Genomic DNA, 18,921 nt, shown 5'->3' on the forward strand with positions numbered 1-18,921 from the left:
CTGATCCTGTGTTTTTCGAAGCCGTCTGACCCCTCCATCACCCCCGCAGCCCGGCCCAGACATGATGGACAGGAATGCCCCTTGGGGCCCCAGGCGAGGCTTCCTGCTGCCTTGCTGTGTCTGCTTCCCGAAGGGGAATGTTTGTGGTCAGAGGTGGTGATGGATAGGGGACCGTGCCTGTTCCCCTCATCTTGGATGCTCACCCGGGGTGGTCGGCCGGGAAAGGCTTCCCAGGGACACATGAGAACGTGGTTCCCAAACCCACGTACGTCAGACTCCAGGCTCCGCGAGCTCTCTGCATCAATACCCAGGGTATTTCCTTTCAGGCCCACACTTTGGTCCAGGAAAATCTTGGGGTTTGCAGAATGCTTCACTGGCCCAGGCAGGCGCTTGCTGGCGCTTTCTTCCCTGACCAAGGTCACGGGAGGATCCTCTGGGCCATGGCCAGAGAGAAATGAGGCAGGAGGGGAGGCCCCGGGGACTGGCCTGCCTCAGGCCTCAGAGCTGCCCTGGCCTGTTCCCTGCACGTCCGGTTACCCAGTCGAGATGGGGAGATGCAGGAAGCGTGGCAGTTCGTGGAGGGAAGGAGTGGGGGAAGGCTGCGTTTGCACCTGGGAACGTGGCCTTGGAAGGTCACTTGGTTTTCCTGAGCTCCAGCGCTTTCCCCATAAGATTGAGATTCTACTGTGTTGCTGTTGCTCAGTTGCTGAGTCCTGTCCAACTCTTTGCAGCCCCATGGACTGCAGCACGCCAGGTTTCCCTTCACTATATCCTGGAGGTTGCGTGAACTTTCATCCATCGAGTTGGTGATGCCATCCAACCATCTCATCCTCTGTCGTCCCCTGCTCCTCCTTCCTTCAGTCTTTCCCAACACCAGGGTCTTTTCCAAGGAGTCAGCTCTTCGCGTCAGGTGGCCAAAGTATTGGGGCTTCAGCATCTGTTCTTCCAATGAATAGTCAGGACTGGTTTCCTTTAGGATTGACTGGTTTGATCTCCTTGTAGTCCAAGGGATTCTCAAGAGTCTCTACTGTAGACTTCAAAATATTCAGTCTGTCTGACTCATACCCAGCTCTGGGTCCATAGCCGAGTGGGAGCCTGATGCACCTTTGATGTGTGAGCAAGTGGATAACATGTCTCTGGGCCACACATCCCCACCCCGAGCCCACTGTGGGGGCTCCTGAGAATATGCCAGGGTGAAGCCATGGGAAAGGTGACGGCCGCCCGACGCTGGTTATCTCCATTCACTAGATCCAGTGGTGAGATCCCTGGAGGCTGAGCTCAGGAGAGCCTGGGGAGCCTGGAGAGGTGTCCAGCAGGAAGCGAGCTCCCCGTCCGTGGAGGGGTTCAAGTAGGGGCTCACAGTGGGGTTGGGTTAGACTGCCGAGCTCCGCCTTGGGATGCATAGGCTTCCCCGCCACCACCATCGTCGCCTCTCCTGCCAGGTCCAGGGCGGGTGTGTCACACACCATGCTAGTGTCTTGGGGCTGCTGGAAGAAAATCCCACAAAGTGGGGGCTGAAAAAAGCAGATGTCTGTCCTCACATAACAGAGGCCTGAAGTCCAGGTCGGGGTGCTGACTGGGTCTCTCCGAAGGCCCTAGGCCAGGGTCCTTCCTTCCCTTCTCCAGCGCCTACTGGCACCCTTGGCTTTCCTCAGCTTGTGGAAACGTGTCTCCGGTCTCTGCCTCAGCCTTACGTGGCCTCCTCCCTGTCTCCACGTTCCTGTGTCTCTCTCTTCTCACAAGGACTCCAGTCTTTGGCCAGGACTCACCCTAGTCCATTACGGTTTAGTCTTAACTCATTACATCTGCGGAGACCCTCTTTCCAGATGAGGTGACGCTCTGAGGCTCTGCATGGACACGGCTCCTGGGAGACCCTGTTCAGCCCGGCGCACGTGTGTTCTTTAATCTGGTGCCTGCCTCGTGTCATGCAGGCTCCTTTATGCCGCTTGCCTCCCCAGCTGCAGGGCGTCCTTTGGGAGCTGGGGTGGCTCTCCTGAGACCCCCACAGCTGCATTAAGAGCAGTGTGGAAAGCAGAGGGTTTGGCGTGGGGGTAATGGGGGCAGGTTCCAGCCACCAAAGGACCACCCCTGTGGTCACCTGCAGTCCACCCCCAGGAGTGGCTGCCCCGACAGGGATGCCCTCCCGCTCTGCCTGCCGGGTGCTGATTTGCTTGCTCATTTTGGGGTTTGCAGAAACGGGAAGGCCTGCTGCACTCCAGCCACGTCACCGAGGAGCTGACGACCACCACTGAGTAAGTGGACCCTGCCCCCAGGCCCTGCTCCAGCCAGGGACCCTCAGACATGTGGGGGCCATTTTCCTCCGCGTGACCCTTGAGCCTGGGATGGAATTTTCTCCAAGCGCCCACCCTAGCTTTCCGTCTTCCGTGCACTTCATTCAAAGTGTTTTTGGTTTTGATTTTTGTTCTTTGTTTTCTTTTCTGTTTGTTTGTTTGTCTTGCTGAAGGAGGGCAAGACAGCAGTTTGGTTTGGTGTTTAAATGAGAAATCCCATATCTTTTATTTTCTCCCTAAATAGAAAAATGAGTCAATACCTGTAGCATATGAATTAAAACTTCTTTATGCTGCTGGAAATCTTTTCTGGAATGAGACAGGGAATAATAAAGAAACATATAATTGATCACATTTGAAATCTTTTGTAAGAATGAGGGGAAATTTGTAACAGTGAACTTCCTTGTAGTAGGCATGCTGACGACGTCCACATTTTTAATATTTTGAAATAAGTTATTCTCCAAAGATGTGGACTGTTATTCCTTATTTTGGAAGGTGAACTTTAAGAATGTTGAGAGAGGGAACGGGGCAGAGGAGTTTAGACTGGTCCAGGGACCCGTGGTCCTAATTGATTCATCCATCAGAGGGAGAGAGGCACGCATCTAAACTAGGACTTCCTTTGAGAAAGTCCTGAGCCGTCTCTGGCCTTTTCGAGAAGGCCAGGGGGCAATTTTTAAGAAGTCTGAAAAGCTTCATATCTTTTGAAAGTAGCAAATCAAATGGCTCTACTTTGCGTGTGGTTTGTAAGAGGCCTTGGGACTCCCTACAAAGAACCTTTAAAATGCACTGCCTCTGTGCCTCCCTCCTAAAGCCGTTTCAGATGAAACAGGACATTAAAAATTGATCGTCTCAGCTCACCCACCTGCTCAGTTCAGGGAGTGATTAATTACTGTGTCATGGATTCATGGATGGTCTTTCAGAAGACCCGGTGTGGGAGCCGTCAGGTGGACGGGAGAGACGGCTGTTTCCTGATGTGTGTGCGCAGCTGTTCATGGCCCACGGGAGGGGGGGGGGGCGGGGACGGGGTGCTGAGCCCGGCCTGGGGAGGGGTCTCAAGCAGGCAGCTCGGCCTCTTCGGGAGCAGAAGGGCAGCTTGTGGGGGGAGTCTGGAGCGGGCTAGCGTCTTGGTTATCCATCGTTGTGTGAATAACCACCCCGAACCTAGGGGCTTAAATCGACAGTCACTTTATTTGCGGACAGTCTGGTGGTGGGCGCTGGCCAGTGGGGGCTCCCCATGTCTCTCACTCTCGTGGAGCAGGCTTCCTCCCGGTGTCCTCAGGGTCCCCGGAGAGGGACAGGGCAGCTGCAGGCCTCTGGCCCCTGCGTGCTGTGTCCCTGTCCTCTGGGGGTCACAGCGCGTCCCAGGTCTCCCTGGATGGGAGAGCAGGAGGCAGATGGCCCATTGAAGGGGGCGGGGGCAGCCAGGCCTATTCATGGTGGGGGGCTCCCTCCCTCTGATGGAGCTAAGATAGATGGATGAATCAGTGAGGACTACGGGTCCTCCCGATCCGTCTAAACACCTCTCCCCCGTTTCCTCTTTCAACATCCTTAACTTTTATTTGCCTGCAGTGATGGGAAGATGCTGCATCCATCTTGCCTGGTCTCGCAGTGGATGAGGGATCCCTGAGAGGGCAGCAAGGGGCAGTGGGAGCTTTGTCTCCAGAGCCAGCCCCTGGGAGAGTGGCCCCAACGATTCACACCCAGTCACCAGCACCCACAGGGCCTGGTATTGGGTGCCCAGAGGCTGAGAGGATGCGGTTCCATTCCTCCCGGGATGGCGGTCTAGCTGGCAAGAAAGACCGTGTCCATAGAAATGTGAAATCCAGCCCAGGGGCCTTGTGGGAATTTCAGGCAGTGGGGCAGGGGGCACGTGTAGGGGTGCCGCAAGGTCAAGGTAGAGAGAGGTTTCCAGCAGAGGCCGCCCAGCCTCCTGCCTGGTCTCCGAGACTGCAGGTTTTCTCTGTCCTATGGGTCGCCTCCTCCAGGAAGCCTTCCCTGTTTGCCAAGCAGGAGTAGCTGGCTTCCTTTTACTTCCTGTAGCATCTCCTGTATGTCTCATTTCTGGTGCACACGGGCTGTGTCGAAATGTGGGCTTAGGAGTCTCTCTCACCATCAGGTGTCCTGCGGCAGGGCCATAGGGTGTTTATTTCCATATCTCTATGGCCTATGCACGGAGAAGGCAATGGCACCCCACTCCAGTACTCTTGCCTGGAAAATCCCATGGATGGAGGATCCTGGTGGGCTGCGGTCCATGGGGTTGCTAAGAGTGGGACAGGACTGAGCGACTTCACTTTCACTTTTCACTTTCATGCATTGGAGAAGGAAATGGCAACCCACTCCAGTGTTCTTGCCTGGAGAATCCCAGGGACGGGGGAGCCTGGCGGGCTGCTGTCTATGGGGTCGCACAGAGTCAGGCACGACTGAAGCGACTCAGCAGCAGCATGGCCTGTACACCATAGGTGCTCTAGAGACTACTTGTTAAATAAGGTGGAGGAAAGGACTTGAGTCTAGAGGGGCTTGGGGGTGAGGCCGAGGTCTCTTTACCTCTCAGGAAGCTGGTGCACAGAAACACCTGTGCCTTTGTGCTCTCAGATCCTCCGGGAGGAACCAGCCGCCCATCCTTCGTGGCTTCAGCTCTCGCCTCGAGTCAGGGTCCAGCCTGTGTTTCTCCAGGACCCTTTAGTCTCCCGCTTCCCCGGAAGTGTGTAGTCCTCACTCTCCAGAATGTGACCTCTGGGTAGTCTGCACCCTTGTATTTTAAAGGTTAAACTCGCGGCTTCCTCGATGGCTCAAGTGGTAAAGAATCCGCCTGTAGTTCAGGAGACCCGGGTTTGATCCCTGGGTTGGGAAGATCCCCTGGAGGAGGAAATGGTAACCCACTCCAGTGTTCTTGCCTGGAAAATCCCATGGACAGAGGAGCCTGGTGGCTACAGTCTATGGGGTCACAAGAGTCGGACATGACCGAGCATGTGATGGATTAGAATCATTTTATTTTAAAGTTTAAGCTCAAGGTGCCAAAAGACCCGTTTTCTGCTGAAATGTTATCCGTGTTAACTACTCCCTCGATTAAATGCCTGCTCCCAGACCACGAATGGCGTTAAAAGGATGGTTTAGAGATGTCTATTTGCTGCCGGTCTTGTGCAAACATTTAGAATCCACATAAGCACCTCCTGTTTGTAATTAGGGCGGGAGAGAACTTATCCAGTGGGACTCACATTTTTGTGACCCCGACTCTGGCCAGCTGGAGGCCAGGGGGCATCCCCACCACCCTCCGCCCCGTGGCTCACTCAGCTCTGAGGACCGACTGATGCTTCTCTCTGCTCTTGTTTGCAGGATGATGATGGGGCGCTTTGGTAAGTAACTGGGGGGGAAGGAGGGAGGGCATGGGGCACCTGAGGTCACTGGGCACAGTGGGGCTGCCCCAGGAGGCCCCCAGGGCTCACACGGTCACTCAGAGACCGCAGGGCCCAGGGCGGGTTTCGGAGTGTGGTTTCCTTCTCACAGCTGTCGGGAGGCTGGGCGGGGGGATAGAAAAGTGTGGTGGGCCGAAGTGAACCAGGAGAAGGGGGAGGGCGGATGTCCCTGTGAATACTGAGCATCATTAGCTAGCTGGAGGTTCAGAGGTTCCTTAAGGGATGTACTTTTTGCCAAACGGATCATTTATTTAATTTATTGGGCTGTGCTGGATCTCAGTTGCGTCACGCAGGACCTCGATCTCTGACCAGGGGTGGAATTGGAGCCCCCTGCATTGGGAGGGCAGAGTCTTAGCCACTGGACCACCAGGGAAGTCCTGGGATGTGCTTTCATACATAGCTTTCCACCTTAAAATCTCCGGCTTAACAGACCTTAGAGTCAGGCAGCATTGACTGCGGTCGCAGCTGGGTGACCTTTGGCCTCCTCCTTCACTCCACTGTTCCCCATCTGTGAAATGGGTCCTCAGGGCTGTTGGTGGATTTTGTGAGATAACAGACGTTCATTCTGCTTGCCTCAGGGCCCGACTCTTTCTCTGTTGGTTTTCAGTGGCTGTTCCCTTAGAGCTGTCCCCTGCCCCATGAAAGCCCCACCATCCCATCTTCATCTCAGCGAGGGGTGGCAGGTGCAAGGGCAGCTCATGGCAGCGTTTCATCCCTCCAGGAGGGGAAGCCCACAGGTCTCAGTCACAGCCAGAGGCAGCTGGAGCCAGGCTCCTCGCTTTGGTGATATTTCAAATCAAGAAGCCCTCAGCACTCCCCAAATGCCGTGTTCTCCAGCAAGCAGAGAGGGGAGTATAGATGTTAGGAGGAAAATAGAGACCAAATAGAAGTTTCCTGAGTGCCTTGTGAGCTGGCCACGGGAGCTTGTCCCTAGCTGCGGGTGGGGGCCTCGGGGTGAGGGGTGCGCCTCGGGGGCACCCCCGGGCTTGGCCTCTGTGGCCTCACGGTGATTATGGGGACCAGAGGTACCCCTGCCACTTGGGTACAAAGAGGACGAGCGGCTCTTCAGTTCCCAGAGGTCTTGAACCAGAGAAAATGCAGCAATTATATGTCCTTAAGTGTCCTTAAGTAGTCCTTGAGCTGTGCTGGGGAAATTCAGTCTTCAGTTTTTTTTTTTTAAGTAGCAGTGGAGTTCTTTTTAATGTCTATATTATTAAAAAACATTTTTAAAAAAGGGAGTGAAAAGGAATCCTTCTGTGTTCAGTTGCTGAGGCCGCAGAATAGGGTGGTGAGTGCAGCTGCAAGGCCGGTGTGGGGGCACCTGGCCCTGCCCTGGGTGTGCGGGGGAGGGGCTGGGCGCAGGGCACCCTGCCGTCCCCTCCGTGTCCCTTCGACAGGAGGGGCTCAGGGCCAGTGGGCTTGTCGAGGGCAGAGGTGGCTCAAGTGGGGCCCTCCGAGCAGCCTCAAGTGTTGCCTTGGCTTCCTGTGTGTTTTCACTTCCGTGTGGGGCACAGGACTCGCGGGCCTGGACTAGTTGGGGAACTTCAGGGGGGATCAGCTCCGCTGGGGCCTGCGTGCCGCCTCCCATGCTAGAAGGGGCTAGATGCTCAGTCAGGAAGGCCCCGGCAGCCCTGAGAAGGGGCGCTCTGGGGTCGGGTGGACTGGATGGCGGCTGAAAGTCCCCAGAGATGGCTGAGCGTGGCGGGGGGTGCACCATAGCACCTGAGAGGCCGAGGAGCCTGGAGTCGTCACCCTTGTTAGGTCCGGGGCCACCCATGCTCCTGAAATGCAAAACAGGCCATTGGTGGGTGACAGGCAACTCACCCGCCCCGGCTCCGGCTCCTGCTGACGCAGGTCCCCAGGTCTCCTGGTTACCCCGACAGGCAGCAGCTTCCGCCAGCCCGTGTCCCGTGGGAGCCCTGCGGCCCTGAGACCCCATCACCTGCCCCCACTGGCCCCTCGAGTTGGCTCCTCTGCACTCCTTAACCCCTCCCTCCACTCACCCCCAGTTTGCCGAAAGCTAAAGCCTTGCAGCCCTTGCAGGCGCTTCCAAGGCCCCCTTCGACCACCCTCTGGACACCCCTCTTCTCTGCTCTGGCCTTCTGGCCCCCTCCTTTGTACCCTCAGCAGCCCCCACCCCGCACTCCCCTTCCGGCTCTTGTACGCGCAGTACCCTCGGCCTGAAACGCTCCCCGTCTAGATTCCCTCATGGCTCACCTCCTCCAGGAGGCCCTCCTTGATGCCCCTGCCCGAATCGCTGCCTGTCCTCTGACCCCTCCCCTCCATTATCTCTTTACTCACTTCTTTGCTCGCTGGGAACGCTTTTGCTCCATGCCTGACAGGCATGGGGGCGCCTGGACAGTCAGGGACGCCCGCTTGGCCCTGCTCTCTTTCCCTTGGCACGTGGCTCCTTGAGTTGCGGACTTCTCAGTTGGCCCAGTGATAAAGGATCCACCTGCCGATGTCAGAGGCGCGAGTTCGATCCCTGGGTCGGGAGGCTCCCCTGGAGGAGGAAATGGCAACCCCCTCCAGGATTCTGGCCTGGAGAATCCCACAGACAGAGGAGCCTGGCGGGCTCTGGTCCGTGGGGGTCACAGAATGGGACGCGACTGAGCATGCACACGTGCCTTGAGCTGTGAGCCTCCTGTGGGCCGGGGCGTGTGTCCCCTGCGTGCATCCCCAGCCCTGGACCACACACGTTCCAGGAGCACCAGAACACCAGGCAGACCCTCCTTGGCTTGTGTCTGCCCTGGGGCAGGGCACGGGGGTGGTGCAGGCTTCACAGGGAGCCCAGTTCTTGGCCTCAGTTTCTTACCTTAGCACCCTGAGCGAGGTGGGGGGTGGGAGGGCACTCTGCACCTCCCCTGGGACCCCCCACCCGCCTCCTTCAGGCTCTGCTGTCCCGGCTGGGGTGGATGGGAGGCCCTTCTCTCCCCGGGGGAGCTGGGGAGCTGCAGCCCTGTCTCCATGGTAACGGGCTTGCTGGCTGCCTGTCCTCCGCAGGCGCCCCTCCCCCTCCCAGGCTTCAGGAAGTTGGAGAGAAGGATGGAGAAGCTTTCTTCCTTTCCTTTCAGGACTCCTTGTAGCCCCTGGGCTCGCCCCTTCACATCTCCCCATTGCTCCCGACGCTGCAGCCTCATTCCTGGTCTCTGCCCTCCAACCACTCCTTTAACCCTTGAGGGACCCAGCCCTCTTAGCCCCGACCCCCACCCACCCAGGCCATCTGGAACCCACTCCTGGCTCTCTGTTCCCTCTGCCCAGAACACCCTCCTCTTCTTGCCCCAGCGAGCCTGGACTCAAACATGAGGGCTCCTCCAACCCCGGGCCTGTGTCCACGGCCCCAGGCTCCGGGCCCCCAGGGATCAGATGGGTCACACGAAAGAGGCAAGTGGTGAGAATACTGAATGATGAAGGGCAGCGCCCCCCCCACCCCCCCCACCTCTGTGCTGTGTGTGGCGGGGAGTGCTGGTGCCTGGGGGCGAACAGGGGAGTCTGCCCCCACTTCCACGGGGGCTCGTCAATGCTGGGAGTGAGGGGGGGCGAATGGAGGTTCACTCTTGCCTCGGCTCCTGTATTTTCTTCAAAAGAAGCCAGAAAGTCAGGACTTTTGGATAGACCTTCCGATTTCAAGAATGTAGACTCAGACAGGGCCCGCTTCTTCTGGAGTGAGCTAAGCATCTTTGGAAGTTGAACTTGGGTGGACCCTGAGGCCCTGGCTGCTGCAGCCGCTTCCTGCGTCTTTCCGGCTTTATTGGTACCCATCCTTGGACTGCCTGTGCCCTTCCCGGGGGCGGGGCTGCCCCCTGTTCATGCATCCTTGTGACTGTCCCCAGAGCCTATGGGGAGGTCAGGGTGGGGGCAGGACGAGAGGACATCAGCGGCACGCTCGCTTCTCCCCTTATACTCTGTGCGTGAAAGTGAAAGTGAAGTTGCTCAGTCACGTCCAACTCTTTGCGACCCCAAGGACCGTAGCCTGCCAGGCTCCTCCATCCGTGGGACCTTCCAGGCAAGAATCCTGGAGTGGGTTGCCATTTCCTTCTCCAGGAGATCTTCCCAACCCAGGGATTGAACCCGGGTCTCCCTCATTGCAGGCAGATGCTTTACCGTCTGAGCCACCAGGGAAGTCCGTTTCTCTGTGCGTGCTGGGTGCTAAGTCGCTTCAGCCGTGTCCGTCTCTTTGCGACTCTATGGATTGTAGCCCCCCAGCCAGGGTCCTCTGTCCATGGGATTCTCCAAGCAAGAACACTGGAGTGGGTTGCCATGCCCTCCTCCAGGGGCTCTTCCCGACCCAGGGCTCGAGCCCACGTCTCTTACGTCTCCTGCATCGGCATTCGGGTTCTTTACCACCAGCGCCACTTGGGAAGCCCTTGATTCATCACCTCGCTTAATCCTTAACACCGGTGGTGAGCCGGGGTCTGTTTTCACCCCCACCTCATGGAGCGAGACGCTTTGCCTAAGTCACGGGCCCCAGGCTCTCCCCAGGCCAGATTAGCTGTCATTCCCCAGGCCTCGGCCGTGACGCCATCCGCCCCCCCAGGTGCAGGCGAGCGGGCGTGGGGGCCCCGGCTTCCAGGCCCCGCGATGGCCCCCCTGCTGCCCTGCCTCTGCTGGCCCAGCGGTGGCTCGGCTAAATATACCCGGCTGACGTCAAGGCTGTTCTGCTCCTGGGGGTTTTCTTAAGCTGCATTTAAAGTTTGTGTTTTGCTTTGTGAAGATTTAGCTTTTTTTTCTCTCCCCTCCCTCTTAGCAGACTGTCTTGTTGAGCACAATCGGACTTAGATGATTATAAAAATAATTCACAGCCGCAGCAGTAGAGAAGCTAGGGGAGGAAAGCCTGCAGGGTCGGGCCTTTCGGTGGCCTTTAGGTGAAAAAAGCGGGCTGCCCCTCTGCAGACGCACGCCTCACCCCTGTGCACACATGTGTGTAGACACCACACGCACACACACACCATGCATACACTCCTTCCTCTTTGCCTCTCACCTTCCTTCCTGCTGCCTGCCCCCAAGGCCAAGGGGGAGGCTACCTGGGCTGGGCCAGCTGCCTTCGGGGGCCCTGGCCGGTGGGTGCTGAGTGCCTGCCTTTGGGGGCTGCCTCGGGGGAGTAGCTGGGATACTTCCTCCAGGAGAGGCGCAGGCTCTGGCTCCCTCGGTCATGACCTGCCTTTTTCTCATTTCTCCCCTCTCAGTTGATGTGGTCCTGAAGCAGGCCCTGGGTCATCTCTAGCTCCGGGTTCCAGCCCCCTCCAGACAGGTGCAGGGCTCTTCCTACCCCAGCCCTCCCCCAGACTCCACGCAGGGGGTTTGAGTCCCAGCCCCAGCTTGGATAGAAGGCCTCTCTGCTGGTTGAGGTTCTCTGAGCATTGACCACCCCCGGGCACCGTGGGGGGCTGGGTATCCTTGAGGACCGAAGGGGGTCCCCGGGCCTCCAGATGCCCTCGTCCCCACCCCTTCCATCCTGGCAGCGACTGCCCCATGGCCCTGGGTCCCACCCTGAGACCTCCGCCCCCCTGCCTGGGCTCCAGGCGGCAGTGGGCTCTATCTGCGTCCATGTGACCCGCCATGGCAGTGTCAGGCTGGAAGCAGGCCCCTGGCCCAGACAGTCTGGTCCACTGACGGCCACGTCGCCCCAGCCTCTGGTGGCCTCACAACTGAAAGAGAAGGGGTTGATTCTGTGGTAATTTGGAGGCATGCCTGGGCCCATGAGTGGCAGGCAGGTAGAGTGGGTCGGGGTCCCTGGGACGTGGTGGGACAGGTCCCTTCCAGCCCTGTGGATCTTCCCACAGAGGCGGATACCCCGGGGAAGAGCAGCTGGTGAGGCGTTCTGAGCAGGATTTCCTGGCCCTTTCCTTTGTTCTGAGCACTGACCAGCCCTGGGGATCTTCCCACAGAGGCGGATACCCTGGGAAGAGCAGCTGGTGAGGGGTTCTGAGCAGCATTTCCTGGCCCTTTCCTTTGTTCTGAGCACTGGCTGCGGGCCCTTCACGGTTCTGGAGCCGGTGATGGTGCAGTGAAGAAGTGAGACAGTGGTCCCGGGCTGCAAGGAGCGGACAGTCCAGCAGAGAAGGAAAAATGGAACGTGCTCACGCAGAGTGATGGTCGTGGTTTAGCCGCTCAGTAGTGTCCGAGTCTTGCGACCCCATGGACTATATAGCCTGCCAGGCTCCTCTGTCCATGGGATTCTCCAGGCAAGAATACTGGAGTAGGTTGCCATCTCCTCCTTCAGGGGATCTTCCCGACCCAGGGATTAAACCCGGGTCTCTTGCCTTGCAGGCAGATTCTTTACTGACAGCCGTGAGTAATTGCTAGGAAAGTTGCACCAGGGTGAGAGGACAGAGAGTAGAAGTGGGGTGCTCTTTTAGAGACAGGTGGTTGTAGAAGGCCCCCCAGACGACCTCAAGGAGGCAAGGCTGATGAGGAACAGGTGCAGAGGCCCGGTGGTGAGCGTGTGACAGAGGGAGGAACCGGTGGGTGGAGTGAGGTTGGGGGGCTGTTGGGAGGTGATGCTGAACTTGTGGACCCCATGGGCCCATGGGAGAGAGAGAGAATTTTATTCTAAGAGTGATGAGAGAGTGATGGAGAGTTTAGTCCCCGCAGGGGTGGGGTCCAGTTCAGTTCAGTCACTCAGTCATGTCCAACTCTTTGCGACCCCATGGACTGCAGCACGCCATCCATCCCTATCCATCACCAACTCCCGGAGTTTACTCAAACTCATGTCCATTGAGTCGGTGATGCCATGCAACCATCTCATCCTCTATCATCCTCTTCTCCTTCCACCTTCAATCTTTCCCAGCATCAGGGTCTTTTCCAGTGTCAACTCTTCGCATGAGGTGGCCAAAGTACTGGAGTTTCAGCTTCAGCATCAGTCCTTCCAATGAACACCCAGGGCTGATCTCCTTTAGAATGGACTGGTTGGATCTCCTTGCAGTCAGTCCAAGGGACTCTCAAGAGTCTTCTCCAACACCACAGTTCAAAAGCTTCAGTTCTTCAGTGCTCAGCCTTCTTCATAGAAAGAAAGCAGGGGTGGGGAGGGGGAAAGAAATGATCCAGTTTACACTTTAAAGTGGGAAGCCTGGTGTGCCACAGCCCACGGGGTCCCAAAGAATCGGACACAGCTTAGCAACTGAACAGCAAAACTTTAAAGGGCTCACTGGGCCTTCAAGGGAGAATGGATCGGAGAGGTTGAGAGTGCAGGAGTGGGACCCATTCAGCAGGAGGTTGTAGCCACCATCCCCAGGGGAGGGCCTGTTTGGGGGTGGCGGCCACGACTACCTGGGGAGGTGGTCAGGTTCATTCACGAGATGTATCGACAAGATAAGGTGTGTGGGGAAAACAGAGAGAGACTAGGACGTGATAGATGGGCACCAGGAGCGCTTCCCCCGTATTCTGTGTTCAGAGGCAGAAACTGAGTTAAAGGGACCCTTCAAAGCGTCTTTCCCTTGATTTTGCTCCTCGTCAGCACCTGCTTCTTGGCTCTGGCGGGAGTGCAAAGGCTTCCAGGCAGGTGGAACATGCCGGGGGATTAGATACTGCTTGGTTCCGGGGATGTGCAGGGATGATCAGAGCAGCACCCAAGTCTCCTTAAACCCTTCTCCGTGTCTCTGCAGAGCGGGACGCCTTCGACACACTCTTCGACCACGCCCCCGACAAGCTCAGTGTTGTGAAGAAGGTGAGTTCTCAGTCAGGGTGTTTCCCTCCATCTCTGGGTGCTTTTTTTTTTTTAACAGCATGAACTCCGTGCTGGGAAGGAGGTGGGAAAATGTTTGAAATCTCTGAAATGTTTGCCACATGGATTGAAGTGTAATTATAGTCAAAAGCGTAACTGCGGTGCATAAAATTAGCACCTTTTTAACTCAGCATCTCTGCTCCTGAGTATCTTCCTGGCCACCCTCCCTGCCACTGCTGTGGAGTGAATTACCCCGCCAGCGTTGGGGGGCAGTTCATTCCGAATCAAGGCTTTTTTTCAATGTGGAAATGTTTCTCAGCACGTCAGCCTGCTGGCTCGTGCTGGCCTCGTTACCGCGAAGCTACATCCACGACGTGCCTGGTAAACAAGCAGGCGCTGTTGGCAGAGCTGCTCTGAGCTCCATTTGGCCTGTCTCCCCAGCTGGGAGTGCAAAGGGGCGGCAGCCTGCTGGTCAGTCTCCGATGGAAGAAATCACGTGAACAGGGTCTGAAGTTAGGGGCTGGGGAATGGTGAGCTTCCAGGTGCATGGCTTTCTCTACCCCCGGAGGAATCAAGACTCAGTACACATCAAGTTATTTGAGTGCCTGCGGAATGCTCAGGAAGGCAGTGGTGGGATGGATCTCTGCTTGTAAAATCTGAGCCCTCGACCCTGTGCAGACGGCTCTTGATCTGGGATAGTATTCCCACACAGGTTGCTTCATGCAGGACTTCTCAGAGTCTGTAATATGCTGACATGCTTTGCAGTTCTCCAAGAGGGGGCTTGGGTTTCCCTGGTAGCTCAGCTGGCAACAAATCTGCCTGCAATGCAGGAGACCCCGTTTCGATTCCTGAGTGGGAAAGATCCCCTGAGAAGGGATAGGCTACCCACTCCAGCATTCTTGGGCTTCCCTTCTGGCTCAGATGGTAAAGAATCCATCTGCAATACAGGAGACCTGGGTTTGATCCCTGGGTTGGGAAGATCCCCTGGAGAAGGGAAAGGCTACCCCTCCAGTATTCTGGCCTGGAGAATTCCATGGACTGGATAGTCCATGGGGTCACAAAGAGTCGGACACGACTGAGCGACTTTCAGTTCACTAAGAGGGGGCTTGGTGGGGTGCATTTTCCCAAGCTTGTTTGTCTGTAGTGAGATCTGTTGCTTTAAATATATTGGGATAAATAGAACACATTAAACTCCTGTGGAACTCACGTTTGGAAAATGTTGGTCCAGGCTGGGATGATGAGATTGTTAGTTCTTGAAGCATGTTGCAGAAGTGGGCCTTCTGGGGCAAAGCCTACTGAGCGTCCTTGGATAACAAGCAACATACTCTGGGCCCTCAGAGCAGTGCCCCCACCCCAACCTCGGCCACATCCGGCCCCTAGAATCCGTTCAGTGGACGCACAAATTGTTGTCCACTAGCTCAGTCATGTTCGACTCTGCGACCCCACGGCCTGCAGCATGGCAGACCTCCCTGCCCATGAGATTTTCCAGGCAAGAATACTGGAGTGGGTTGCCATTTCCTTCTCCAGGGGATCTTCCCTACCCAGGGATCAACCGCCCCTCTCCTGCATTGGCGGGTGGATTCTCGACCGCTGAGCCACCAGGGAAACCCTGGCTTGCAGTAGATCTGATTCGTTCTTTGAGAAGGCGTGTTTCGGGGATCCCAGCAATGACCAAGGAAGAATCCTTTTGTTTCCCTAACACCTTCCTGCTTCCAGCCTGGCCCTTCCCCACCCCCACACTGGGAGTTGTGTTAGTGTCTCCCGAATCCCAGAATAAAAGCAGGGGGAGCCTGTCCAGCTCTCCAGGTCCCTCCGAGGTCACACCCGACTCCTCTCTCCCATCCCACCCACCTCCGGCCCCCCCGGAAAGTGCTGGAGGGCTCCCACAGGTATACACAGCCTGGGTGGCTGCTCTGCCCACTCTACCCCCCTGCTGAGATGCTCCCCTGTGCCCTCATCTTCCAGGGATCCACGTACTTCTCATCGACACCCCACCACCACCCCCTGGCGTTTGCGTTTCATCTGCTTTGCTGTGTCTCTGGATTCCCCATTGCCTCCCTTGGGTGTGTGTATGGAAAATCATGCCCCAGACGTCAGAGTGGGGCTCTGGCTTACTTACTGTCTTGCATCCCCAGCACCAGTCAGAGTGCTGGGCACGTAGTGTATTTGGGTTAGATGAATAGGAAAAGACATCATGTCCAGGGTAGGGAGAGATGGGGTTGATACTGAGTTTCTATGAAAGTTGGGCTTGATTACTGAGACAAGTTGCAGGCGACAGGCTTTAAACTTTTGCCGGAGAGGAGAAGCCAGTGGCCCTGGGTAGGTACACACCGGGACTCAGCAAGTCTCCGAGGCCTCTTCGTCAACTGAAACTCTGACGGAGGTGGCCCCGGGCAGCCTTTCTGTCTCAATCTTTTGTAGTTCAAGGCTACAGCTAGCTTATGTTGAAGCATTTAAGTATCTCCCCCTGAGTAGGAGTCGGCACATCCATCTTGGGGGTGCAGATTACTCTTCTGCAGGGTTGTTAAGTATGGTACGTGTGCACATCACGTGTGCACCTGGGCTGGGGGACAGAGCTGTGCGTTTCTTTACCAGCTGGGGTGAATTTAGGTTTTATCTCATTAAAACCAGGGGTGATTGTAAGAACATTTCATTTTCGACTCGAGCCTTTCATTCCAGCCAACAGGGGAGATTACGGAAACGTCTCACAGAGCCAGAGATGGCACTTGTCGCGTCAGCCCGTGATGTGGGAGCCGAATCTCGTGCTCACGTTTCCCGTGTCTCTTTGCCTTGCAGTCTCTCATCACATTTGTGAACAAGCACCTCAACAAGCTGAATCTGGAGGTGACGGAACTGGAGACCCAGGTGAGCCATATTCTGGGTTGAAGGATCTTTTGTCTGGTGTGGTTTTCAGCCAGCTCTCTGATCTTCTGTGGGCTCCGTGAACAAAATCAGACAGCGTTGTGTTCGTCATACAGAGAATGTCCATCAGGCAGTTGAAATAGTCCCAGCCCCAGCCTCCTGGACCTTCTCCCCAACCCTCTGTTTTAATTCCTGGGGCTTCTGGAACAAAGCCCCTCAAACGACACATATAACCTCACAGTTCTGGAAGCCAGAAATCCCAGATCAGGGTGTCTACAGGGCTGTTCCTTCTGAGGCTCTGGGAGGGGGTGGGATGGGGGGCAGGGAGGTGGTCAGTGCCAGGCCCCTCCCCCAGCTCCTGGTGGCTTGCTGGTAACTTCGGGCATTTCTTGAGTCATCAGATGTATTATCTCCATCTTGGCTTTCCCATGGATCTGTATTCAAATTTCCCCCCTTTTTTGGTAAAAACGCAATTGTGTTGGATTAAAGCCCACCCTAATGAGCTTACTTCTGCCAAGACCCCATTTCCAAGTAAGTTCACACTCACAGGTTCTGGGGGGCAGCCAGGATTCCAACACATCTTTTTGGGTTGTTGTTATTGTTCAGTCGCTCAGTCGTGTCCGACTCTCTGTGACCCCATGGACTGCAGCACGCCAGGCTTCCCTGTCCATCACCAACTCCTGGAGCTTGCTCACACTCGTGTCCATTGAGTCAGTGATGCCCTCCAACCATCTCATCCTCTGCTGCCCACTTCTCCTCCTGCCCTCAATCTTTCCCAGCATCCGTGTCTTTTTTGGTGCAGGGATGCAATTCAACCACAGCGCCCTCCAAGGTGCCGGCACCCCCGCCAAAGAGCTTCTGCGTGTGTGTGTCCCTCAGACTAGAATGTGTGGCTGCCTCTGCCTCTGCTCCTTTTTTAAAAAATTTTTTTTTAAAATTTTTCTAAAATTGTTTTGCCTGCACAGCATGTGGAATCTATTTCCCCGACCAGGGATCGAACCCGAGCCCCCTGCAGTGAGAGCAAGGAGTCTTAACCTCTGGACCACCAGGGACATCCCTGGCCGCCTCTGCTTCTGCTGTCTGTGGCCGTCCTACCCTTAGTGCTTGGCCAGCAAATGCTGGCTGGCGTCCCTCCAGTGAATACACACCACATATTTCTTCCGCCGCAAGTATAGAAAGTATACCTCCCCACCCCCACTCAGAGCGAAAGCCGCAGCGTGGAAATATGTTTTGAGCACTCGGCAAGCGTTAAAGACAAAATATAATTTCCCCGGGATTAGCTGGGTGCTTGAGTTTGACGTCTTTCGCGTTCTCGGTGCCCGTTTCTCTAATGTGCAGCTGATCCTTCTTAAACCCCTGGGTGATTGCATTCATTCCTTCCTCTTTCTTTAACTTTTCTCATTTGCTTTTCTAATTAAAAAAGTAATTCAGGTTCATTGTAGAAATGTCTGAAAATGCAGATAAGCAAAACAAATAAAAATCACGCGTAATCCCCTCACCCAGAAATAACGGCGCTGGGGGCTTCCTCCAGATCGTTTCTCTACGCTGATGGCTCCTCGCGGGCAGCTCGCTCTATGTTTGAAAGCTGAATGGTCCCTTTTTTAGCGTATATATTTATTTGTGCATCATCTGCGAGAACGCTTTCTTTCTTTTTTAGCAGTTTACTAATATGGCGCGTTTAGCCTCTGATTATTTGCGGCTTGATGTGTTAACAGTCCAGAAGTGTGCTCATTGGAAAAGGCACCATCCTTTTAGTCTGCCCCTGCCCCAACTCCTTCACCATTCTCTCCAGAGGTAACCAACTGCAGTTAATGGTTGGGTGTGCATTTTTCTAGATGGTTTGCATGCATGAGTGGGTTTTTTGAAATGGCTGTGGGTCCAGTGTTTTGTTTTTTTGCAAAGCAGCTGTTTTGTAAAGGGTTACTTAATAGTGTGGGCATCTTTGTGTGTGAGTGAGTGGGTTTTTGTTGCATGCCTTTCGTGTTATCTGGCCTGTCTGTGTGCATCACTAGCAGCTGCCTCCTATTCTGCGTGTCATTAAATCCAGTCCTTGTGATGGGACATTTCCTCATCTGGTAAATAGCTGTACAACCAGTATCTTTGGACACAGCTGTTTATACCTTTATCTGCTTCCTCAGGATAAACTCCTACAATTGGGGTTTTTAGAGCAAAGGTGGGTAGTTACACAGAGGGCCCCGGAAGCTTTGCCCACCTGAAACTCTCATCGGCGGTGGTGAGAACCCACATCCTCACCAGCTGTCCCTGATGGTCACTGCCCAGATGGCTCTGCCTGCTGGTATCAACAGCCACACGTCTTAGGCTGAATTCTCAACTTGAATTTGCAGTGATCTCTGTTTGCTCTGCGTGTCCATTATGTTTTTCTGTCACTGCACAGTAGGAAGCAATGGGGCTCCCCAAATGGTACTAGTGGTAAAGAACCCGCCTGCCAGTGCAGAAGACATAGAGACCTGGGTTCGATCCCTGGGTGGGGAAGATCCCCTGGAGGAGGGCGTGGCCACCCACTCCAGTGTTCTTGCCTGGAGAGTCCCATGGACAGAGGAGCCTGGCGGGCTGCAATCCACAAGGTAGCAAAGAATTGGACACGACTGGAGTGACTTAGCAAACACACATGAAGTCGTATCTTAAAAATATTTTGAGCCAGTGATCCACCAAAAGAGATACCTGGCCCCCAAAA

The 18,921-nt window shown here is 55.6% G+C and overlaps 1 protein-coding gene across 1 annotated transcript in view; it reads left to right on the forward strand.

Moving 5' to 3' along the window:
* PARVB (parvin beta) overlaps positions 1-18,921 on the forward strand; it is a 115,175-nt gene that overhangs the window by 85,103 nt on the left and 11,151 nt on the right. The window contains exons 7-10 of the mRNA XM_018048881.1: positions 2,194-2,252; positions 5,622-5,641; positions 13,306-13,367; positions 16,161-16,229. Of these exons, the coding sequence (XP_017904370.1) occupies positions 2,194-2,252; positions 5,622-5,641; positions 13,306-13,367; positions 16,161-16,229 (210 nt within the window). The remainder of the gene's footprint in view (positions 1-2,193; positions 2,253-5,621; positions 5,642-13,305; positions 13,368-16,160; positions 16,230-18,921) is intronic.

The sequence above is a fragment of the Capra hircus genome, chromosome 5, assembly GCF_001704415.2.
Source record: "Capra hircus breed San Clemente chromosome 5, ASM170441v1, whole genome shotgun sequence".
Lineage (NCBI taxonomy): Eukaryota > Metazoa > Chordata > Mammalia > Artiodactyla > Bovidae > Capra > Capra hircus.